This window comes from Pan troglodytes, chromosome 6, assembly GCF_028858775.2.
Source record: "Pan troglodytes isolate AG18354 chromosome 6, NHGRI_mPanTro3-v2.0_pri, whole genome shotgun sequence".
In the NCBI taxonomy this organism is placed as follows: Eukaryota; Metazoa; Chordata; class Mammalia; order Primates; family Hominidae; genus Pan; species Pan troglodytes.
The window spans coordinates 99,859,440-99,884,925 of record NC_072404.2 but is presented as its reverse complement, the minus strand read 5'-3'; the positions used below and the strand labels follow the sequence as shown (position 1 = coordinate 99,884,925).

Sequence of the window (25,486 nt, the reverse complement as noted above, 5' to 3'; positions counted from 1 at the left end):
TTAGTAAATGGATAGCCCAGATTTCAACAAAGGCAGCCTGAACTGTTATATCTCCACTTTCTGCTGCCTTCCCTTTTAATGGTAGGGGTTGGGCAGAGGGGAGGATTGATGGGGGTCTCTTTGTCGTCACCCAGGCTGAAATGCAGTAGCGCAATCATAACTCACTACAACCTCCAACTCTTGAGCTCAAGCAATCCTCCCACCTCAGCCTCCTGAGGAGCTGGGACTACAGGCACATGCAACCATGCCCAGCTAATTTTTTATTGTTTGTAGTGATGGGGTCTTGCTATGTTGCCCAGGCTGGTCTTGAACTGAGCTTAAGTGATCTCACCTTGGCCTACCAAGTTGTTAGGACTGCAGGTGTGAGGCACCACACTGGCTAATTTTTAAATTTTTTTGTAGACATGGAATCTCGCTGTATTGTCCAGGCTAGTCTCGAACTCCTGGCCTCAGGTGATCCTCCCTCTTCCGCCTTCCAGAGTGCTGGGATTACAGAGATCAGCTACTGTGCTTGGCCTTCTGCTGCCTTCTATTACATGTTTTGGGCATTGAAAATCTGCCTACATTTTACAGATTTGATTTCCATTTTCTTTCTTAATAATTCTAATTATATTCCTGAAAAGTGGCTTAATAGAATGGAGAAAATGGCATGCAGAAAATTCACGCAATATAATTTGAAACCTTACCATTGAAGAAACTTCCTTCTGCTCTTTCGGGAAGATCTCTTTTCAATTATCTATTCATCATATACTATGAGAAGAGAAAATAAATTTATCTTTTCAAATTCTTTCTAGGAAAAGTCAATAAAAACTTACGTAATTTTTACAATGTTAAACATGAAACATTCATGAATAATAAAAAGATTTCTGAGATTTTAATACTGTTGCTATTTTAATATTTAGGGCTCAAGTGACTTAAGGTACTATCAACATGTAATTGACAAAAAGGAAAAGATCAGATATTTGATGGTGACCACAAGACTAGTTGTCTCCAGTGACAGAAAAGCTGTGGATGCTTAATGAATGCTTAATGAATCCCTAATCCCAGCAAACCATCTTCTGAATTCATTTTCTAGGAAAGAAGTGTGGACCAAGAAGGGCACTATTACCACCAATCCTGAAAAATAACTGTCTTCACAGGTGAGGAGTATCGCAGTGTACAGAACATTTTATAAGCTCCATATTTTCCTATTCCACAATCAGAAGCCTGTTTATTCTATGTCTTGCATAAATACTCTGAAAACTACCATATGCAAACATCTTACCAATCATCTCCCAATGTGTAAGTCCAGAGGACACTTATGAATCTCTCTCCCTCCATCTTCAGACCCCTTTCTCTTGATGTCTATGACACTGCAGTCTCCCACTTTTTCATCTTCTTCTCAATTTCTTTTGCAGGACCCTGTTTCACTTACTCAAGCCTTTAATGTAGGCATTCCCATTGGGCTCTCTCATGGGTGAAAAATCATCCTGCCTTGTGAATTTGACTACACTTTATTCCCTACAATGAATCTGACAATTCTCAATCTGTGTAAAGATAACCGTGTCTACCTAAACTAAATAAATACCTAACCTTGTGCTCTTTTCAGTGTTTTTCCTGGGTCAATGTGTTGTCGAATTTAAAATGGATGGGGAAAATTGAAATGCAGCATTATTCTCTGCAGCCCCCTGGTTTGATTTCAACCTTCGGAAGAAGCAGCATTTGTCCTACACTTTGGCTCCTGTCCTAAAATAGCTTTTTGAAACATTTCATGATCCAATTATCACCCAAACAATTTCTACATAACAAGGTCTAGGAGTTGACAAGAGAGTGTGTATGTGCTTACCATTTCATCCTTACCCTAAAAGGTTTACCCTGTTTCTCATCCAGATTTTGCAACCTCAAAGTATGGGTCCTAGGCTTTTCTACATTCCCTATCATTATGCCCCTGCAGCCCAAAGCACTAAAATAATCTGAAGCCCCCCCCAACCCTGCAAAGTTATTTATTAATAGTAATTATAAAGGACTATGCAGTACTCTTTCCTCAGTCATATTATTATGATGTAAAATTTTTTTGTGGTCCAATTAAGTGAACAGGGGGATCATGATTTTGACTCCAGTTGGGTTTTCAGGATCCAGACCTGGGTAGAGGATTGGGAGTGCCTGCCCAGGAACTGTGGGTGATCAGCCAAAGGAAGCCAAGATTTGAGTCCTGGATAAGGGAAAGCTTTGCAAGTAAGGGAAAGTTTAGAATTGAGTTGAGGAGAGCGGATAGGAGGTTAGCCAAGGAACTAGGTAGATGAAGTGAATTAATCTGGGAAAGCCTGCAAGAATTCCTGAAGACAACGGTTATCTTTTGTTGGGTTGCTTTTGTGGAGCGTGAGTTGGGGTAGCAGGGGAAGCTATGAATATCTCCAACTGGGTTGGAAAATTTTAGCCCATCTTTATCAATATTGTGATTTTGCCAATCCTGGTATAGCTATTGAGGTTACCAAAATGTATCATGGAAATGGGAAAAATGAAATCTGTTGTTATGAGTCCTACCATACTTTGATTTTTGTTGTTGTTTTCAGAGACAGGGTCTTCCTCTGTGGCCCAGGCTGAAATGCAATGGCGCAATATGTATGCAATGCAATGTGTTCACCATAACCTCGAATTTCTAGCCTCAAGCAAATCCTCCCACCTTGGCCTTTCAAAACATTGAGATTACAGGTGTGAGTCACTGCACCTGGCCCCTACTCATGCTTTAATTTTTGATGTTTGGAACAAGGGAACAAGCTGTTACTGAAGGAGTCTGGGACATTCCATCAAATAAACGAAAACACTTGCCAGTAGCACTGCGGTCGTGAATAGGAACTGTTTCTCGTCTTCCATAAAAATAGACACGATTTCTGTTCAAACTGATGGTGAATTTAGAATTAGGCTTATTTTCAGAACAGTACAAGTTATAGTTGGAACTATTATTTTTTCATTAGATAGACTACTTTTTTAATTTTTAAATTATTTTTGAGACAGAGTCTTGCTCTGTCACCCACGTTGGAGTGCAGTGGCATGATCACAGCTCACTGCAACCTCCACCTCCTGGGTTCAAGCAATTCTTGTTCCTCAGCCACCTAAGTAGCTGGGATTACAGGCACTCGCCACCATACCCAGCTAATTTTTGTATTTTTAGTAGAGACAGTGTTTCACCATGTTGGCCAGGCTGGTCTTGAACTCCTGGCCTCAAGTGATCCACCCACTTCAGCCTCCCAAGATGTTAGGATTATAGGCGTGAGCCACTGCACCTGGTCTTATGCAATATTTTATCATTGCATTATCAAATTCTTCTTTTATCCCTCCACCGGGAGAATTAAAACATTTAATTAAGAAAAGCAATTAAAATAAATGGAATATAATTTAAAATATCAATAAGCTAGCAATAGAATTAACAATTGCTTGTTTACTGGTCTGTGTCCCCTTAGTAAGTTATAAGCTCCATGAAGGCAAGGGTTTGATATTTCTTTTTTTTTTTTCTTAGATGGAGTCTCGCTATGTCACCCAGGCTGGGGTGCAGTGGTGTGATCTCAGCTCACTGCAACTTCTGCCTCCCAAATTCAAGCGATTCTCCTGCCTTGGCCTCCTGAGTAGCTGGAACCATAGGTGCGTGCCACCACGCCCAGCTAAGTTTTGTATTTTTAGTAGAGATGGGGTTTCACCATGTTGGCCAGGCTGGTCTCAAACTCCTGACCTCAGGTGATCCACCCACCTCAGTCTCTCAAAGTGCTGGGATTACAGGCGTGAGCCAGCACACCCGGCCTGATCTTTCTTGCTTATTGTTATATCCCTATGACAATGACATCGCTTAGTGGATAATAAATACTCAATAAATATTTGCTAAAAGAATAGATGACAATCAAGGAGGCATTGAGTACATGGACAGTGAAACACTTGTTTTCTCTAACATTTGGAACTTTTTAAAGTGCTTTAATTTTTATAAGCATAACTACTGAATAATAATATTAGATCAAATGTACCAATAAGTATTTTGATATTTCATTGGTCATTCTAGGGTATTTTTTTAAAAGAAAAAGTCATGTTTCTAAAACCTCACCAGGATCTTCGGTTTATGAAGTGCAGTAAGTCCTTAAGAAGATAAATACCCCTACAGAATACAACACTCATTGAATTAACAAGGTCTAGAAGATCTCTTGAAGAAATTCAGAAAGAAGAGATGGTGGATATACAGCAGAGTTAAACCAGAACTGAGTACAGTTGTTGGATGATATTTTCAGAGAGGCTTCAGGGTTTTTCATTTAAAATGCGGATAAAAGAAGCTTCAGTGATGGATATTTGCTCAGGCCCCTACTCTTATGGGCAGAATTTGCCACTTTACTCATAAATACTATATAAAAAAGTGATGACACTTACAAGGAGCTCGGATCCTAAGAAGAAAATATATATTTAAAAAATTACAAAACAGCCCCTTGCCACATATGTAATGTGCCCTATTGGTTCTTCTTTCTGATTTGTATGTGTATATGTGTATGTTTGTTTCAGAGGGGAAAAATAAGGAATACCTTCCATCCTATCCTAACTTGTCTTTGTATGTTAATAAGGAAAAGACCATCTCTAAGCCAGAAAAATACAAAGTTCCTGACCAAGTTGAGGTCCTAAACAAGCAAATGGAACCTTGGCCAACCCTTATCTTTTTTTTTTTTTTTTTTTTTTCTGCAAGCACTATGGTGACTTACTTTATCTTTTTATAAGCACATTTTACTTACAGGTTGACCTATAAATGTGCATTTATCTTATTTTTGGGTCATGTCTATCTTATTTACAGTTCCTTCTTATAAAAAGTGTATAATCTGAAGAAAGAAAATAATATCATACTGGGATGAAGGAGAAAAAACTAATTTGTTGATATGTAATGGACTATGCCAATACTCTCCAAACCTTCTGTGAACTCCCTTTGAAAAATTTACTTGAGGAGGTACTCCACCAAAAGGAAAAAATCAACCCTAAAAAGAGGTATAGGAACCCCAAAATTCTCCTAATTCAGTAGAGCAGTAAAAAGAAACTAATTTTTGCATGTTAAAGCCGGAAGCCAGAAGACTTTAAGAAGAATATTTATAAGAAGAAAATGAATGTATTTTAGCAAATACAAAGATGAATGATCACAGTGATGAGAATAAAGATACATGTGTTTTTGTTAATGAGAAATAATTAAGATAATTTAAAACTCTAGAAAGTGCAAAAGCTGTATAGGAAAGTTACAATTAAGTAACATGAAGTAAGCTGAAATGTAGCATGATTTTGTGAAATAAAGAGTAAGAAAAGAGAATCTATTTGATCTTGGCACTTGATAATTCTTTTTCAAGCAATATAGATTAGTGGCATAGAATTATATTTCCTACTCCACTTTGGTTCTTTATTAAACAACATTTATACAATCATGTATAAATATGTTATTCTTTTTAGTAGTTAACAAATTTTAGAGTGAAATTATAGAATAAGCATTTCAAGATATAATTATGGCCACAGAACAGAATGTAAATATTACACATTTGACAAGGTCAAATTAATGAGAAAGCTTATAGAATTTAGGAGATAGAGGAAAGAGAGGATAAATGGAAGGAAGTATACGGATCCAAATTTTCTTATGTGTAACAGGAGAAGGATTGAGACATAGAAACAAGGAATTAAATTGATTACTCAAAGTCAACAGGAGAAATATTAGTAATCTTAAGATCTAATAACTAAAAATAATGAAAAAAATAGTAACAACCCAAAAATAACACAATGATAATACCCACTAATAGCAAAAAAAAATGTGTATAGTGCAAGATAAATTTTTCTGCTTTAATGATTGGGGGTCAATAGATAACATCTAAAATTAATCATGAAAAGAAAACATAACCATCAAAATCAAATATATGGAGGTAACTACAGAAGAACAACAAATAGAACCATACTAAAAGGATTACTTCTGGGAAGACAGTGTTAGAGGTGGGGTGGGGGATGAGAAAGTTAAACTTTTTTTTTTTCATTTTACAATTTCCGTACTTTTTGGACTTTTCTTCCTTACCATGTGGATATATTATTTTTATTACATAAAAAAGGCAAAACATTTCCTGATGACTAGCTTAGTATTCTCTTCAATGATATTAACCCAAAGTGCATTCTTAATAAGGATAAAATGAGCATACTCCTGCAGGTAAAAGTGATAGGCGCAGCAGTACCAAACGAATCCTGTAATTAATATTGCAATGAGTAGAAGCATCATGATTCCAAACATGTCAACTGAAATGTATAAAAAGAAATATATTTTAAGTTAACAGAACATCAGTAATTTCTGCTATTTGCATCTTTTCTAATATCATGCAATGTGATTCTTTAACAAATGATTATTGAAAGTAATGATACAATAACATACATTACATATTCCAATAAAACTACCATTAACACAACAATCACTAACATTTAAAAATAATCTGGGTTGCTAGAGGAGGTAACATTTGATTTACTTATTTTTAAATTGGTGAACTATTAGGCTACTGGCTTAATTTTTCTTTATTTTACCTCTAAACTCATTTCTGGTACTATCTTAATAGGTAAAACAACAAATCCCTCAGGCTGTTGTATCTCTAAAGATACATCTAGATAGCAGGAAATGATTTATTGTTTGAATTTCAGCAGTCCATTACCAAAGAGACAACCAATGCTTGCTGCAAAACCAGATTTCTACCCCTTGTAAACTTTTTTTTCTTATCTCAGTAAGCACAATGTAGTTTATTAGCTTGGTAAGTTGTAAAATGAAACTAGAAGGGCAAACATGAAATAGGAGACTAGAGTTTCTGTTCATACTAGTTACAAGAAGTGTAACTTCTTTATAAGGCAAAAACATGCATGATTTAAATATATCTGATAGTACCGGAAAGAAACAGAGATTTGAGGGCAAAATTTATATTTTTTACTTCAGTGAAGGAAAAAAGAAGACAACTGGTTATTCTAGATTGGGTTTTTTCACATAGCTAGGATTTACCTAGAAAGCGTTTTGTTTCAATTCTTTAAGGAAACTTCTTAAATGGTACTGGTACGTTTTCCTGCCTTGGTAAGTATTGTATAACGTACCAAAAGTCCAACATTTCAGTATAACTTAAAGATTCTTTGATGATTAATATTTGTTCAGTCCTAGTGAATCATTATTCTGAATAGCAATTCTCAGTGTAGAATACATTAGCTGAAAAAATATAAGTTATAGCAATGTTTCTAGATATAATATATCCTCAGACCAGGACTAGCTTATAAAAAAAATCCTGGAATTCCTAAAATGACATAAGAATACAAACATTCTTTAAGTGGGTTATGGATATCATACACTAGAGATTTTAGAAATGGAAATTTAAAGTATTTAGCTACTGGTATGCCAAAGCATCCACCAATCAAAATGAATGTTGACTTAATTTGAATGAATAATTGCTGCAAACAACCAATAAGCCTACATCAGGAGGAAAGACCAATGAACATCCCTGGACTTGCTATATTTTTATTTTTATTTTACTTAAAGTTCTGGGATACATATGCAGAACATGCAGGTTTGCTACATAGGTATACATGTGCCATGGTGGTTTGGACTTGCTATATTTTAATATGTAAGGCAAATGTAATAATTTATAATCCTTCAAATGTAGCAAATCACTAGCATTTGCAAGTCAATTGAAATAAAGAACATAAAAATCTAAATAAGGACAACTCACCTTTACAGTTTAACCAATATATAGAACTGAATCGACAACCGAAATAGGGAAAACAGTATTTTTTGCATGCTTTTTCTTCACTACACCAAACACACTATATTTGGAAAGAGAAAAATAAAAGTGGTGTCCAAGTATAATAACCATAATCCCAGGAAGTTTTTAGTACTACTCAATAAGTATTCAATAAATAATAGCCATTATTATTATTATTTGTAATAGATGCCTTTGGTAACTTATTGAGATCTCCTTTGTCAGACCCATGCATCCAAACCTTAGCTGTAAAAAGTTTTGGCTCCCAGTGGCTCACAGCTTCCCCTCTTCTTGGACGACGATGGGGACCACCTAGCCCACAAGGTTACTATTTCTCCAGGCCAGTGACTGACTGACATGGGGTTCCAAACAGTGGGCATCCTTGCCTCAAGTGAGGAACAACTCTACCTTGTGACTTTTTTTGCCCAAGGGCTGCCCATGATTCAGGCCAAGAGTGAGCTTTAGCTAAGACCTCATCTTTTCTTGGCTCTTGCCGCTTATCTTCCCTGAGTCTGTCACTCCATAGGATTTTTGCTGAAGAGCAGTCACTCAAAAATCACATGCACCTGAACCCCTTTCTCAGACTCTACGTTTAGGAAACAAAACCAAAAATATTATTTCACAAAGTAGTAATAAGAACTGAGGTAAATGGTTTTTAAAATCTCTCTATCACTCTTTCCATTCCTCTTGCCTGCATCCCCGACTCTTTCCTTTGGGATTGCTCCTCTGTTACACATGGCCCTGGTGGTACTGTCAACAAGCCTTACCTCACCCCTCTCCCCACACTGCTCACTGGTTCTCAGATAATCATGCAGAAATAGGAAAATGGAATTCTAAGTCCCTTAAGCAAGGCATAAAGGTGAAAAACATTATGGGAGGTAAAACCAGAAGAACTTGGAAAAGCAAAAAAAAAAAAAAAAAAGGAAGACAAAGCAGTAAAAATGGCTGTCACCTACATAGGGCCTACCATGTGACAGGTACTATATTCTAAGTCCTTTATATATATATCCACTCACTTCATACTCATGACAACCCGGTGATCTAGGTACTATTATGTCCACTTTATAGATGAGAACAAGAAGGTGCAGAGAAGTTAAATGACTTACATAAGATTGCATACCTAGTAAATAGGGGAGCCTGGGTTCTAACCTAAGTAGCATGGTTCTGTGCTGGTAACCAATCCTGTAAGATTGAACCCAGACCCCACCCAATCACTTCTTGCTGTACATCCTGGGACCAGCAGAGGTAATGATTCACTCCAATGTAAAGAACCACCCCTTAGACACTGCCTAAGTACCAAGGGTATATCACAGGCCAGCTTTTGTTTCACACTGGACAAGACTAAAGGTCAAATCAAGCCATTCAGTCAAATCTAAAATTGAAGCCACTTTCACTGAATGAGTCTTGTCCTCCTGGACGGTTGCCGAAAGACTGGAACTGCAAAGATAAAGTCTAGATTCAAAGATTACAGCCCACAGAGACTTCTGGCCTTGGTTATTAGTACTCAGAGTGTCTAGGAATCAAGTCCAAGATCTAGCAGGGTTTTAAGGGAAATGAATTGCCAGAAAAAAACCTGAACCTGCAGCTAAGAGCTATGCGCACTTAAGTGCTAAGCTGATTCCCAGGCTCCAGTAACCAAGTCCACCACAGGCGAGCTCCTAAAGAAGTGCAGGCCCCAGAAGAGACAATCTCCCCTATGCCTCTCTCTGGTTGGGGCTCAGAGAATAATGGAAAAGAGACTCCTTCGGTAGCAGCTAGACTGGTGACCAACAACTCACTGCCCAGCCAGGGAAACTCAACAATGTATTACAGACTTGGAATATATTATAGGACTATTGGCCACTATCCTCCTTCTAAATAGGAGCGTTTACTGTTGTTATCCTGCTTTCTCTCTTCTATTGAATAGTGGGTCTTTGAGAGTTAGTTTAACTGATTATATAGCTAACTTGAAGGAGTGTGTGGAGCTGTATTCAAACACCATCAAGAGTAATGCACATCTCTCAGAGATTTCAGACTTAGAGCTGGGGGCAGTAGCTGATAGTGACCTTGGGTAAGTCCAATTGCAGTTGAGATTTAGTTGCATTATTTTGCCAGGAGCATTTTTAGGAAAATATGGGGATGGATGGAGAAAATGGAATATGCCTGTCCTGAAAGGTCAAGGGGGAAAAATAGTAGACTGAGGTCGTTTATTTTTAAAATCTGTCTGCTACTTTGTGTCCCCATTCTTCTTTTTCTGGTAATCACACCCTCTTCTACTGAGGACCTCTTCCCCAAGCCCTGTGTGGTCCTGTGGCTGCCAATCAGTTTTCCCTCACCCTATTCCTACTACTGGAGTGGTCTTTTGACCCAGGCAGTAGCCTAGTAACAAATGCTGGACCAGACATAAAACCCCAATAGGGCCAATCAGAATCTTCTTTGAGTTACAACTATTTAAGTTACAGACATTGGGTTAGATCTGCTGGCAGTCAGCCCCTTGCCCAGCTGTATGCAGAATGTCCATTTACCACAAGAGAAAAACAAAGTCAATTCCCAGAGGGAGGCAGAGCTGAGAGATGAAAGAAAAGAGGAAAATGAGAAAGACATCCTTTGGTTCAGTTGTGCAAGAGGGCAAGGCCACACCTGGTCTTCCCAATATTGTAAGCCAACGAATTCCCCTTTTTATTAAATTAGTTTGAGTTTGGTTTCTGTCCCTTGCCACAAAAATATGTGACTAATACCTTAACTACATCTAAAAAGTTATCAAAGACCAGAACTTCACATTGCCCCCAAGAACAGTATAATATATTCAACATTCCTAAATTGGTAATGTATAATTTAAGGTAAATTACATGATTTTTTTCTTGTAACTAAGGAAAATAACCCATGTAAATATGAAGCCATCAGCCTTTTTAGAGTGTGACAACTGAGAAGCCAGCTAAAAGGCTTTAGAGTGATGGCTATTATGTTTTCATGGGAAAATTATGGTACTCATTTTAGGGTAGAGCTGTTTTATTAAGCTTATATGGACATCACAATGGCTATTTTAATAAAAATATCATTAAAATCAAAACATGCAGAAAGTGGGAAGGTACATAATAATTTTTAGTGGTTTAAGATTGTGTAAAGCAAATGGCTTAATATTATGCCAGTGGTTGGGGGATGGGATGTGCAGAAAATCCAGGATTTTTCCAGGTGAAAGAAAAGAATGGAGAGCAGATTTGGGGAAAAAAGAAAAAAAAAAGCCAATGATTTCTAAAATTATGGGACATTGGTACCAGAAATAAACAAGTAAAGAACATGAGCTTCTTTGGGGAAGGCAAAATTATAAACTTAGTTAAAGAAATTTTGAGCATGATGTGATTTAAAAAAAAAAAAAACTATCCAGAAAGAAATGCCAATCAAGCAGCTGTGAGCATCACCATTGGGTGTCACTAGATTTAAGGATGTGAATTTGGGATTTCTTTATATGCAGGTTGTGGTAGAGACCAGGACTGTGAAAGATGTGGCACAAGAGTGAGGACACAGTGTGAAGAAATGTGCTCATTTAGGAAATGAAGGAATGCGCTCCTTAGGAATCAGGAATGTGCTCATTCAGGAAAATGAAGAAGAGGAATTGGTAAAGGAAACAAAATGGTGAGGGAAGAGATAGGGCCTGTATAAAGCCAAGATTGCCAAGGAAGGAGCAAGTTTCCAAAAGGAATGAGTGATTAATTTGAAAGGTTGTTGCATTTGGTTATTGAGTCTTTTGTAACCTCTAAATCAGGTTGCTAAGGATTAAATCACACTGTGTGATACGGAAGCAATGGTAGAATAAGCACAGAATAAGTACTTCAGCTTCTAGAAAGAAACAAAGAGAAGATTTGGTTTTGTTTCTGTTTTCCATTTTGTCTGAACTCAGAAGGAAGCCAATGCACAGAAATAGGCTGGATTTGTCACAGAGGGAACAAGGAAATGAGAAAGGCTTTGAGTTTGTGAATGTGCATGTGTTTCCAAGTATGACACATAGGTAGAGGCAAGGACTAAGGGATTCACCTCAGAAATGAGAACAGACTTCTCAAAGGGAAAGTCAATGAAAGAGAAAAGATATTGAATTGGTTCAGGTGAAAAATGAGGAAACTTGAACCTGTCAGATGGTCTTAAAATTCTCAAGGAAAGTCAAACCCTGAAAGGAGGATCATGCCAACAGTGGTAAAGTGCTGGGAATAGTTGCCATGGGAAATAATCCACGATATTGGTTGTCCATATATTTTTTCCAGCTGAAGGACTCCCAACAGGTGATATCCACATGTTGACTGCCATATCCAGATTCGGATCCATCACCTTGTCCACTCTCCCAGACTCCATGCCCTACCACACACACACACACAATTTTTCAGAAAAATAAATATCAAAGTGAGCATCTCTTTGTGGGTTGTAAGGTATGACATTTATAAATGCATTTTACAAGCATCTGAGTAATGGTCATTTCCTATGAACTGTGCAATAGATAAAGTAGGCTGCAGGAGATTCAAAAATCCCACTGGGCTTGCTGTAACTTGACGCCTTTTTGTCTCAACCAACCATCCATATCAGGTCACAGTTAGTGAGAAAGATGTGATTATGGAGAAAACCTAGTATCTACTCTGATTTTAAGTCAGTTGCAACAGTCTTATGATGCTCATTAGCAAAAAGCAAAAAAATGTACTTATGACAAGCCTTACCATTGTGACACCATGATTGAGAACTTTCGTTCCAAGGATTCAACAGGGATGCATAACGACTGAATAGCAATAAAAGCACAGATTACAAGATGCTTCTCCTTTTGTAGTTAGCCTGATTTTTGAAATTTTATTTCTAATATAAAATATCAAGAAAATATAATATGTTTTTCATATGCTATGTTTATGAGTTGTGTGTGGAGGGGGGTTGTAAATGTAATTTTTATGAATGAGCTTTTGGTAAGAATGTTTTCTAACTCTAGGAAGGCTAGTCCTACACTATGAAATCACAAGGAAATGTTTCAGATAGAATCTAAGGAAGATTCCCTTACAGTTAAGAAGAATATCATTTATCATACAAATTGGAATATTCTGGGAAATGAAAAGGAGTCGGTATATATATTCTCTCCAAGTCCACGGAGAAGTGGACATAAAGTAGCACAATATACCAAGACATCTGTTTATCCTCCTTTTAGTCCAAAAAGAGCTCAAATATTCTTGGTTGCTTCATGAGTTACCATCTTATAAACTCTGGCACTTTCTCTGGGAGTATGGGAGGTGGCAGAAACTACCACTGAAAGCTTTGCATCCTTCCAACTTCTGGGAGGGCAGGGGATCTTTCTCCAAAGGATAATACCCTAATTCTATGTTGACCATGTGGAATTATCTTTTAGTTCATTTCTATGAGGTACTGGAAATATTTAAAAATTACACTCAAATACACATATTCCCAGTATTTCCATTATAAATGATATTTAGAAAATTTTTAAAAAGTATCTATCATGTTACATTATAGAGTATACTGAATTAATTTACCCTTCTTTGAATGGCTCAAGAGTTAATGCAATAGTTATTGAATGCTTTCCATGTGTGGGAAATGTGTGAGGTGTTAGAGATACAAAGATGAATAAAAAAACATGGACTCTGTCCTTAAGGAGCTGAGAACAAGGGGAAGGTGAACATAAAAACAATTTAAATGATACGAGTTACAATTCAAAAATGTACATGTTCAAGTCCAAAAGAGAAATATAGGGGAAGTGCAGGGGGTATTCTTCCTCTAAAAGGAGGGATAAGAATAGGTAATGATGGGTAAAAATGACAGCAATGTTATCAGTTGGGGAATGAAGTTTATACCTAAGGCCTCAATTTTTTCCATAAAATTGGAGATGAATACATCTGTTGATATTGATGGGATGGGGGAATTGCTGCTGTGGGAAATTTTAGGCAATATTGCTAACCAAAAGCAAGTGATAGGTAGTATTTGGGCTCAGGTGAGACCAGAAATTGTGACTTTGTAGCTGTATTCATGCAGATGTTGATGAAATATGCTCAAGCAGCAATCAGCTAGTAATGCACAGCAAACGAAAATATAAACCAAAGGACCAATCAGAGTTGCAGAATGTGAGTCCAGTGCCGTTAAAAATAAGAGGGTGTATGCATTGCATGCCTGTATCAAAACATCTCATGTTCCCCATAAATATGTACACCTACTATGTACCCACAAAAAATAAAATTTCAAATTTAAAAAAAGAGATCAAAGCCATTAAAGTAGTGGTTTTTACAACTCCCAGGGAAACAACAGATCTAGGCAAGGATCATTGCTAATATCATCAAATGCTAGACAAAAAATCTTATCTACCTCCTGATGAAGGGCCTCTCAGCATGAAGCATTCCTACCAAAAAATTAAACAGAATCTGATAAAGCCTTTATATCTAATTATCAGTTTATAAGAAAAAAAGAACAGGGAAAAGAGGAACATGATGAAAGTCCAAAATTAATCCAAATCCTTTTGGGATTAAGTCTAAAATTAATCCAAATCCTTTTAGGATGTGACCAGCAAAATCCAGACTATGAGAAACCAAATAGGACAATCTAGTTTCTCCAACAAGTAAGTTGCAAAAAACAAAATAAAAAGGGAGAAGGGACATATAGATTAAAAGATACTTAAGGCACATATCAGCCAATTGCAATGTATGAATGTGATTCAAACAAACAAACAAAAATGACTCAACAAGACAAATTTATTATTTTCTGGGTGCCTGATGAGATTAAGATGATATTGTTAACTTTTAGGTATGATCATGGATGAACTTGTAATATTTAAAGTAAAATATCAATTAGAAATATATGCTTAAATATTTTTAAATAAAATGATATGGTATCCATATCATCATTTGCTTCAAAATAATACATTTAGAGGGGAAGAGCATACATTAAAAAAATTGACCAAGATGGCTCTTCGGGGTATAAAGTTTTATTATATTGCTTTCTTTATTGGTGTATTTGAAAATTTCCTTTATAAAACACTTAACGACAACAAAAACTGGAAGAATATTGTATTCAGGTGAACAACCATGAGAATTCATAGAAGAGAAGGAAGTCTATGGAAGAGGGCCAATAAACTGAAGGGAAAAGAAGAGTGTTAAAGGACTGGAGGATGTTCTTGTCTTGTTGAGGCTAAAGAGTAGGTACAGTATAAGGGAGTGAGAATGTAAAAGCCAATGTAGATTGTGCAGGGTTCAGAGATGCCACAGAAGTGATGTCTTACTACACAGGGTTGAGGAAGGCAGGGTTGAGGAAGGCAGGTCACGTATCTAGACCCCCACCAGTACTGTATAAAGAGTATGTCTGGGTCATCACTGGCTGTGGAAAGCATGTAAGGCAATGGTAGTATGAACTGGCTGGAGAATGCCATGAGCCAGAAGCCCAGGTCCTCATTAAAGTAGACGAGTGATAGACATTTGTCTTTTTAGAGGAAGATAAGACAGGGCAGAGGGTGTATATCTAGATCACTATGAGAGACACCAACTACCAGAGTGTGCCCTTTTCTAAGTAGTGACTTCAAGCTTCTGTTTTTAGTATCGTCTGTTATCCAATACAAGTTAGACTACAGTGGTTTTTATGCGGCTTGCTGCAAACCTGTCTGTGACACAAAGTGGCCATTTCCCTCATAACTTATAGCATTTCTGCTTTCTTCCAAATCTGAACTGAAGAGCAATGATTTCAGACATTTAATCATCAAAGAAGAGGACTTCATCTACACTGTGGTTAAGGAATGGTATGTCATTCTTTCTAGTCTTTAGGAAATAGAAGTGGGAAGGAAATTGTCACCACATCCCAAAAGATATATCTTTTCCTTTACTTACAAAAATTATTCCAAAATTTCAGTACAATTTTTTTCAAGCAAATAATTCTTTTCTTTTTGAAGCATAATTTTCCAGAGGAAGTACATGTTTGTACTTAATTATCTCCATTGTTTATTTCTAGATCCTCAAAGAATGGTTTGAAATGCATAAATAGATCTTAATAACTGTTATGAGTCATTCTTGTTATAAAAAATGTGTAAAACAAAGTTTAGCATATCTTTTAAATGACAACTGTAAATTGTGACTTTATAACATTCCCAGAACAATTTCCTCATAAGAAAGTTAACTTACTTTCTTATCTTCTGTGCACAATTGACAACTCTTCTTTACAGAACATTCTACAATAAAAAAAAATTAAGTCCAAAATTAATCCAAATCCTTTTTATTGCTCAATTTTACATAAAAGTGCATTTCATTTAGTAATTCCTGTTTTAAGCCATAGTCATCCATACCCCAGCATTTTACTTCATTATTTTCATGTATCTAGATCCCTACCAGTACTGTATAAATCCTCTTAGTTTTAAGTCTTTTCTCCTATTTCTTGGAAAAGCATGAAATGGCATCATCCAACTTTGATGAGCCAAGTTCTAAAAAACAACCCCAAAAACATAGTAAGGAAAAACAAATTGGCAACTCCATTGTATTTTAAAATATCATGTGCTGTTATTCAGGATGGTATTGCCAAGATATTCTTACTTAACTAATTAACCCTTTAAATAGTAAAAAAAAAAAAAAAAAATTAATTCCCTATCTTTTTTTTGCCACAAAGCTTTAAAAACTTTTCCCAAATGAGGATTTTCATTCCTCTAGTTTTATGGAAAAACAAACAGTATGATTTATATTTGAAAGTTCTAGAATAAAAACTATGAATTTGGAAAAAAGCATTTCAATGCCTCATTTTATTACTGCAACATCTCCTTAAAGAAAGGGTCTGGAATTAATGTCTTAGTTGTTTTGTGATACAGCAACAATAAAGTTGCTCTCTCTATTATTTCGGGGACAGAGTTCACAGGCTCTGTGGGAAAGGTCAGATCTTTCTATTTAATTTCAAATTGTTTGATTGGATGCAGATCTGATGTGGCTGGGGAAAAAATTTTACAGTTCAGTTTTCAAATTAAGTCCTATTGAATGTTACTTCCTCCTAGCCGAAAGTATCCTTGAAATACCCATGGGAAAGTTGAGTGAAAGAAAAGGCAAGGTGAATGGTAAAGATTCTGCTGCCTCAGCTATGTGAAGGACAGCTGGCCTCAGGCTCCTTTCGGAAGGCAAGAAGCAGGGAAACAGAGGACACATGACTTGGCCACTGTTCTCAGAGCTCTACATGCTTCCCACAGCTTTTTTGTAAACTAAGGTTTTTATTTTTGTATAATTTCAGATTTACAGAAAAATTGTGAAGATTCTACAGGGAGTTCCTGTATACCCCCTCACCCAGTTTTCCAATTTTTTCTTTTCTTTTTTTTTCTTTTTTTTTTTTGAGACGGAGTCTCACTCTGTCACCCAGGCTGGAATGCAGTGGCACGATCTCGGCTCACTGCAACGTCCGCCTCCCAGGTTCACGCCATTCTCCTGCCTCAGCCTCCCGAGTAGCTGGGACTACAGGCACCTGCCACCACGCCCGGCTAATTTTTTGTATTTTTAGTAGAGATGGGGTTTCACCGTGTTAGCCAGGATGGTCTCGATCTCCTGACCTCGTGATCCACCCGCCTCAGCCTCCCAAAGTGCTGGGATTACAGGTGTGAGCCACTGCACTGGCCCTCCTATTGTTAATACCTTACACTACCATGGTACATTAATCGAAACCAAGAAACTAACACTGGCACGTGACTTTTAACTAAACTCCAGATTTTATCAGGATTTCACCAGTCTTTACACTAACGTCCTTCTCCTTTCCAAGATCCCATCCATACCACATTGCCTTTAGTCATCATGTCTCCTCTGGTCTGCGACAATGTCTTACTCTTGCCTTGCTTTCATGACCTTGACAGTTTTGAGGACTACTATCCTCAGTACTTTCAGATATTTTGCAGAATGCCCCTCAACTAGGATTTGTCTGATGCTTTTCTCCTGATTAGATGGAAAAAGAGTTTTGGCTAAGAGCGAAGAGAGGAAGTTCCCTCCTCAACACATTATGTCAGTAAATAGCCTGCTCTGGTTCCATGGTTGAGGTTTAGATTGAGCATTTGCATAACTAACAAGCCATCTCTTTAATACTCATTTTTGCCCTTATTGGAAAACTAATGAGGGTACAGCTGACCTATGTGTTACATGAATCAGTAGGTTCTTTCTTCTCTTCTATTCCTAAAGAACGAGGTTCTAGCTATTTCCATGGTATTAACAGGTACCAGATTCTTTCACCCTAAAGGCCTGATGTTTGCATATATGTTTTCTATCTGGTTACTTCTTTGCTCTTGATTACATTTTTCATGACTTCTGTATCATTTCTCCTAGCTCTCTTAGAACATTGCTGGTCTTTCTTTTTCAGTTTCTTCAACTGGTTCCACTCCTACCAATGTCTGAAATGTTGTTATTCCATAAAGTTCCATCCGTGATCCTCTTCTCCCATGAAGAATCACAATTTCAAATGCCTAGACATTCCTGGCATAAAATATGTTATGCAAAATATCAAAACAAAATTTTTTTATTGGCATTGCAATAAATTAATAATATAAAAATATAGTTTATCCGTAAGGGAAAATTTTTCAAGAACAGCTAAGAGAAAAAAACAATGGGGAGTATATGTAAAATAACAAGATTTTATATATTAAAATTCTTCTTATATTTTATTTACCTGTTACATCTATTTTAAAACTATGTTGTTAGGTAAATAAAGGTTTGTCATATGTCATCTTGGTGTACTGTACTACATGTCAATATAGAATATCACTTTTTCTTTGACTTAATGATTTCTTTTACTTGAATTCTGTTTTATATAATATTGCTACACTTGCTTTCTTTTTCAGTAGCATTTGTAAGGTATATCCTATTCCATCAATTTATTCTTTATTCCTTTATTTCCTCTAGTGACCTCAAAATACACATTCTATTTCTATTCTTGAGCTGTTATTTTAAAAATTTGGGGAGATATTTTGTATGCATCTTTCTATCATCATTTAATCAGGATCTACATTCTCAACCTAGACAAAGATCCTAATATGTTTTTACTCTTCTCTTTCTCCCCATGCCACTTCCCAGTTAAATAATTTTAACTTTAACTATTTAATAGCAGTTAAACTTCCATATGATTTCTGTATCATATGGATTTCAGAAATCAGATGGAATTTTAATTACTATTAAAGTTACTAATGATTATTAGACATTTAAATTGCTGTTGAATTATAATAAATTATTTAGAATTAACTCTTCATTTTACTAGTTTCTTTGCTTACTACTCTTTCTTGAATCCCACATTTTCCCCTTGGATTCATTTTTCATTCTGCTGGATTATATTCTTGAGTATTTTTTTCAGATGTCTGTGAATGATAAACTCTTTGACTCTTCAAGTTTCCAAATGTTTTTATTTTGTATACCTTCTAGAGCACAGCTGGCTTAGTCTGTTAATATGTTCTAGTTTCGACACCATTTTCTTTTCTTCAAAACTTTAAAGATATTTTTCTTTTTTCTTTTTTTTTTTTTTTTTTGAGACAGAGTCTCATTCTGTCACCAGGCTGGAGTGCAGTGGCGCGATCTCAGCTCACTGCAAACTCCACCCCCCTGCCTCAGCCTCCCAAGTAGCTGGGACTACAGGTGTGCACCACCACGCCCGGCTAATTTTTATATTTTTAGTAGAGATGGGATTTTGTCATGTTGGCCAGGATGGTCTCTATCTCCTGACCTCATGATCCACCCACATTGGCCTCCCAAAGTGCTGGGATTACAGGCGTGAGCCACCACGCCTGGCCCAAAGATATTTTTCTGTGTATTTTTCTTTAATTAGTTCCTCTCTTCCATTTCTCTCCTCCTGAAACTCCTATTACATTAATGTTGGCATGAACTCTTGTCTCTTTTTTCTACAGGCTATCTCTTGTTCTGTTGTACTGCATTCTGTAAGAATTCCATGGCTCAATTATTGAGTTTGCTAATTCACTCTTTAGCTATGTTTGTGTTGATTATATTTTTAATTTCCAAGATTCATCATCTTTTCCAGAATAGTCTGTCCTTGTTTCATGGGTATCTCCATGAGAATACTAATTATAGTGTTGAGAGAGACATACATCCTAGACCCTGAGCATCTCTGGATTTCCTTGCTGAATGTGCCAAACTTCTTGGCCTAATTATCCTCTGACCCTGCACTTATTCTGTATCTGGTAACATAGTCAATTAAATAGGTCAAGGCAACCACAGTGTGACTATAGTCACAATTACTCCCCAGGGACTAGATTTTTTACTGCTTGCCATAAAAGTTCATAAGCTCTTAGTCCTGGGTTCCTTAGCTCCAGTTCAACTGGCTGCATTCATAAGCACAATCTGGATACATTGCATTGCTCCATGGGACTTGGGGGCAGGAGATTTGGTGCTGCCATACTGACGTTCCTGCTGTTGGCTGTGCTATGAGTAATAAACCGTCTGGCACTGATCCATTGAGTCTCACTGTCTACTTTTAGCACCTTTGGAGTTGTGGCAAGCCAATCTACTTGCCAGCTTAGTCATTTCCTTTGGAATCTTGTTAGTCCTTGCCATTTTCTATAAGAGAAATTTCTAATTTTGAGGTGTTTTTCCCCTCTCTTAAATGTGTTTTAATAAATTGGTTCTTTTCTTTATTGGATTTCATGATTCTTGATTGTGTTAGCACAATCAAGTTAAGATTTAGGTGTATGTATATAGGCTATTTCCACCTCTGTGGTGTGGGTGAGGACTGGGACATGCTGCCAGATTCAGTGTGTTGGTAGTATATCTTTTCCTGACCTTCCAGGCCAATAATTCACACTCACTGTTAACCTGGGGCAGTTGCCTCTGCTGCCTGCTTCTTGAGATAATTTGAGAAGGTGGAGAGGCAACCAGCTATAGTGCTCTAAGATCAGCACCTGGGAAGCTGCTCCACAACTCCCTCGTGCTCTTTGTATTCAGTGCTGCTGAGCTTGGAGCAACCCCAGAAACCACTCTTACATTAGTCTTCTCTTATGTGTGTTTTAGGCTGTGGCTTTCTCCATTGGTCTGATCTGAATTGCTTTCTGTTTCTCAGGGATTCTTAACATTTTCTGGCTCTCATGTTGTTTTCCAGCACTGTCATAATATATATCTCTATAACTAGTCATGTGCTGCATAACTATATCTTGGTCAACAGACTGCATATAGGACGGCCATCCCTTCAGATTATAATACTGTATATTTTTACTATTCCATTTCTATGTTTAGGTAAGTTTAGATACACAAATACTTACCATTGTGTTACAATTGCCTGCAGTATTCAGCATAGTAACATGCTGTATAGGTTTGTAGCCTAGGAGCAATAGGCTAATCTAGCCTAGGTGTATAATAGGCTATACTATCTAGGTTTGTGTAAGTACACTCTATGACATTCACACAATGATGAAATTGCCTAACTATGCATTTCTCAGGATACACCTCTGTCATTAAGCAACACATAACTGCATAATGTTTACTGAAAACTTACCATGTACTAGAAAATGTTCTGAGTGCATAATATAGATTAACTCTTTTGATCCTCACAACAACCATTTACAGAAGATACTATTTTATTCTTATTTTACTGATAAGGAAATTGTGACACAGAAAGCATGGGCCTAGTAAGCAACAGAGCTGGGAGGTGAGTCCAGGCAGTGTGAGCTGCTGCCTGTAATAACTGTGTTCTTCTGCCTCTCTGGTGAAACAAGTACTGTCAGAGAGGCGCAGCTAAGTAGAGGAGCAACTATTCACTTAGATTGGGTGGACTAAAGGAAGGCATCATAGAAGAGGTGGAATCTGATCTAGGCCTCTCAATATCAGAATTCAGTTTTACATCATAATTCAGTATAATGTCAAATCCCCCATTTCTGCTAGTGGCAGAAAACCATAAACTTGCAATCTAATTTCAGTCAATTAATTCATCCTCCTTTGAACAAACATTTAGCTAAATGTAGGGTTTGCTCCTTCCCCCTTTACCTTGGAGATGCTATACTTTTCTGGGAGCAAAGCCTATGTGTTGCCCTGGCACTAGGGTGTGACTGGACTGAGTCCCCTCCTCCTTCCTTGCTAGCCTCACTGTGTGAATCTCACCTGTCCCCTTCTTAGGGAGTGTCATGTCTAGCATCTGTGGTCCTGCTGTGGTTTCTAGACGTGAGGTCCAGTATTCTCTGGGAAAGACCTTTCCCTCTTCAATTCTGCCAGCTGTCACAAGAGCTGCCTTGCCTGTACCCAACCCACTATATTGGGAACTTTAGGGCTCTCTACTCTTTTCCCTACAAAATTCTTATGTCCAAGGGATTATGACATGCAGTCCTTGAGTCCATTTGCTAAGATACTTCTTCCTGCTACTATTACCTACTGTTTGGGAGCCATGTTAGCTTCATGTTATCTATGAGACCAGTGGATTCAGAGTAAACTCTAGAAAGTGAGTCACAAGTTCCTAATATTTTCAGATACCCCTTCAACCCATCTGAGATTTATATTATCTCACCCTTCCTTTACCTCAGCCAGAAGTGGTATACCAGGTTTCTCTCCTGGTTCCCCATCAGCATTTAAACCTTAGTGTCAATGCTCTAATCCTCCTAATACCTGCCTGCTGGTCAAAATCTTAAAGCGCTTTTTGTCTTAAAGATGGCTATATGAAGTTAGGATCCAACCAGGAAAATAGAAACCACTCTGTGTATACATAACACTGGGAACTTAGTACCGAGATTGGGTATGCAGGTGATGAAAGAGGCTGAGAAGTTTACCAGGGGAAAGAAAGCGAAGTCCAACCTCCTCCCAGATAATAGCACCCCCTAGGCTAGAGGACGGAGGAATGAGGCAGCTACCAGAGCCCACCACAGTAAGTAAGCTTAGAGTATGTGACAAATATTCTTGGTGTGTTCACCATTAGCAGAAATAAACAAATGAAGAGAGAAAACTCGGAAGCCTTGCCTTATATTCAAATTATTTGGCCTTCAATTTATTTCCTTGGAGCTATCTGCCTTTTAATTTCATTCTGATATCTTGCTATCGACTTCGAGGCTTGTTTCACTGAATATTTCTCGTTTGATTGTTCTCTAGCTCAAAGCACTTGTGGGAAATTTTCATGTTTCTTGAGTTGTGTTCTCTTCTAGGGTAGATTATTTGGGGGGGGGTGTGTGTGTGTGTGCGTGCTATCATATACTCCTTTATTTCTTTATTTTGCTGTGCAGGGTTTACATAGTTGCTCTATTGTTTTCATTCTACTAATGCACAGCTCTGTTCAGACCTTCCATTTGTTCTGATATAGTGTAGATGAGATCCTAACCACCTTACCATGATCCTTGAGATTTTTTTCAAGAAGCTACAGTTTTATGGCATTTTATGTTCTATTCACTCCATTGTTTTCAGCATTAGACAAGGGGGAGAACTCAAATGAGGCTGTGCCAGGCTTTGTTAGAATATCTGACTCTGCTCTCTCTTTTGAGGTTTGTCATTTTCCAGTGCCAAGGTTTGCTAGAGCTTATCAGAGGTGTTTCCCATTTCCATGAAGGGGTATCTTTGGACTCTAGATCTGCCCTCAAATCCAGCTTGTAACGCAGGAACCTGAGTTTCCTTCAGAGAGTCAGGCCCTCTCTCTTCAGGTCCTCATTCCGCCTATTTCTCTGCAGTAGCCATTTCCTCTTCTCATCTTCGGAATAAGATAAAGAATGGACACCCACTCAACTTGTTTCTCTCCAGATTTGGGAGAATTAATAAAAATTCTTGGATTATAGTAACTCACTAGTTACCTCTAAGGGAGGGTGGTAACATTTGGAGTCTTGCCATGCTGTGCTATTCTGTTCTGATCTAGAACCTTCCAGTTCTTTCCTTAGTTGCCACTTATTTTTTGCACTATGCCCCTTTGTTGTCTGCTTACTTTTAGTGAAGAAAATTCTCTAGGTTTCAGTACATTTTTTAATCCAGTCATTAGATTCTAGAAGATTAACCCAAAGTTGCATCAAGTGCTTTCTATAATTTCTTGAGATATTGATTACTAAGCTCTCAAATGTAAATGAACATCAGAGATAGAAGTCCTGGGGATCAAAACAAACTGCTTAGGGGGAGGTCTCACTTGATGTGCGATCCTTCACAAAGTCCTGTCTGTTGCCTGTCACTTAGGGCACAATCCGGGACATAGATGAGGATCTCGTAAAGGCTTAGAAGCCCCTTTTCAGTTTTGGAAGTGAAAAGTATCATGATGTCTAAGAAACCATATCCTTGTTAGATGGGAAGATTAAATGCAAGCACTAAGGGGAACTGGCCTGAGACTAAGATGCAAGCATTCAGGAGAGGCCCTTGGCAGGCAAGGTGTTTCCTTAGAAACATGGGCTCCAGTTGGCCAGCCCTAGAAGTGAGCTAGCTAGCAACAGAAACTTCCACCTTTGGAGATTATCTTAGATGTGATTTTTGATTTATTTTATTTGTTTTCTTTCTTTCTTTTTTTTTTTTTTTTTTTTTGTTCTTCATCAGCATTTTGATAAAGTCTTAAGACATGAAAAATTTCTGGTATGAGTCCAGTTTGCTAGGGAACAAAGGGAAGAATTTGTTTCTATGTTTGGGCCTATGCTTTCAGGTGCTGTTTGTTGGGAGAAGGGGCCAGGATGGCACTGGAACACTATTTCTCTTAGAGTATGTATAGGGGTGACCAAGAGGTTAAAAAAGAGAAATCTGTGGGAAAGATGAAACCAAAGAAAACAAGCTAGGTCTTTTAATTCAGCGTCGCCCCAACCCTACCCCCTCAAAGGAGATTCTTATTTCAGTGCAACACTGAGAACTGTGGGTTTGGTTTTAGTAAGGAAGACTGATTTGCTTACAGATACTAACATTCTTTTCTACTCTGGAAACCAGACAGCAGTAATTATTCTGTCTCATAGTCTTTGTAAAAATGGCAATCTTGGCTTTACAGGGCACTTTCCAAGTAATTCAAATTCTCTTATTTTGTCTATACGGTTCCAATTTAGGATACTTAAAACCTTATTTCCAGGTTCATGAATTTAACTCAGCGTGACTTTTAACATTTCAAAATTTTTTCAATTTGGAAGGAAATCAAGAGATGCCTCCAAACTGAAGTAATTTTTTTATGAAAAAGAACAAATAAAGCATTTTATTAACTAAGACCTTAAAAAACTTAAGAAAGAGGAACTATGACCATTGAGTGGGTCTGATTAGAACAAAACCCAACGGCTTATTCACAACAAAAAGCTTATATGTCATAGGTCATGCAGAAAGTGATGGGGGAGAAACCATGCTTTTCCTCAAATTTAAAACTTTGAATCTACCTTTCATATTTCAGATAAACCAAATTAATCTGAGTCCAATTTAACTGAGTTTCACCAAAACCATCTAGAACCTTTAAAATGTCTTCCCACCAACACCAGATGACAGCTTTTGAGATGAAAATTCCAGTGCACCAGGATGGCACAATTAAAAGGAAAAACAACGCTGGAGCATGTGGGGCACCCACCTCAGGACTCCAGATCACTCACCCTCTTCATTCCCATCTCTTGGTTTCTGATTGTTCCTGGGGCTGTGGATAAAACCATTCTCTGAGAAGCTGATAAGCAATTGGATGAGAAAGAGGGAGAGGAAAACTGGCAGGAGAATCTGGCCCCACGCCCGCAGCCAGCACATCTCTCTTCAGACCTGGTGACCCCAGCGACTGGGAACCTGGCAGGCACCAGCTACAGTGTTGGACACTGAGACCTGCCCAGAGGCTGCGACCTACCACAGCCCCGGGTCCTGAGGCTGCCACTTGCAAGCCCTGGATGCCAGCATAATCAGCAGAACCTT

The 25,486-nt window shown here is 37.6% G+C and overlaps 1 protein-coding gene across 2 annotated transcripts in view; it reads right to left on the bottom strand.

Moving 5' to 3' along the window:
- The window catches only part of PTTG1IP2 (PTTG1IP family member 2), a 93,872-nt gene extending 68,386 nt beyond the window's left edge, over positions 1-25,486 (bottom strand). Inside the window, exons 1-6 of one of the 2 annotated variants that reach the window (XM_063813767.1) lie at positions 25,183-25,486; positions 15,860-15,906; positions 7,716-7,809; positions 6,165-6,258; positions 2,809-2,879; positions 687-750 (exon numbers count right to left, since the gene is read on the bottom strand). In XM_063813767.1, the coding sequence (XP_063669837.1) occupies positions 737-750; positions 2,809-2,879; positions 6,165-6,258; positions 7,716-7,809; positions 15,860-15,906; positions 25,183-25,327 (465 nt within the window). In that variant the 5' untranslated portion in view covers positions 25,328-25,486 and the 3' untranslated portion in view covers positions 687-736. The remainder of the gene's footprint in view (positions 1-686; positions 751-2,808; positions 2,880-6,164; positions 6,259-7,715; positions 7,810-15,859; positions 15,907-25,182) is intronic. The other variant, NM_001387870.1, reaches the window with a different exon arrangement.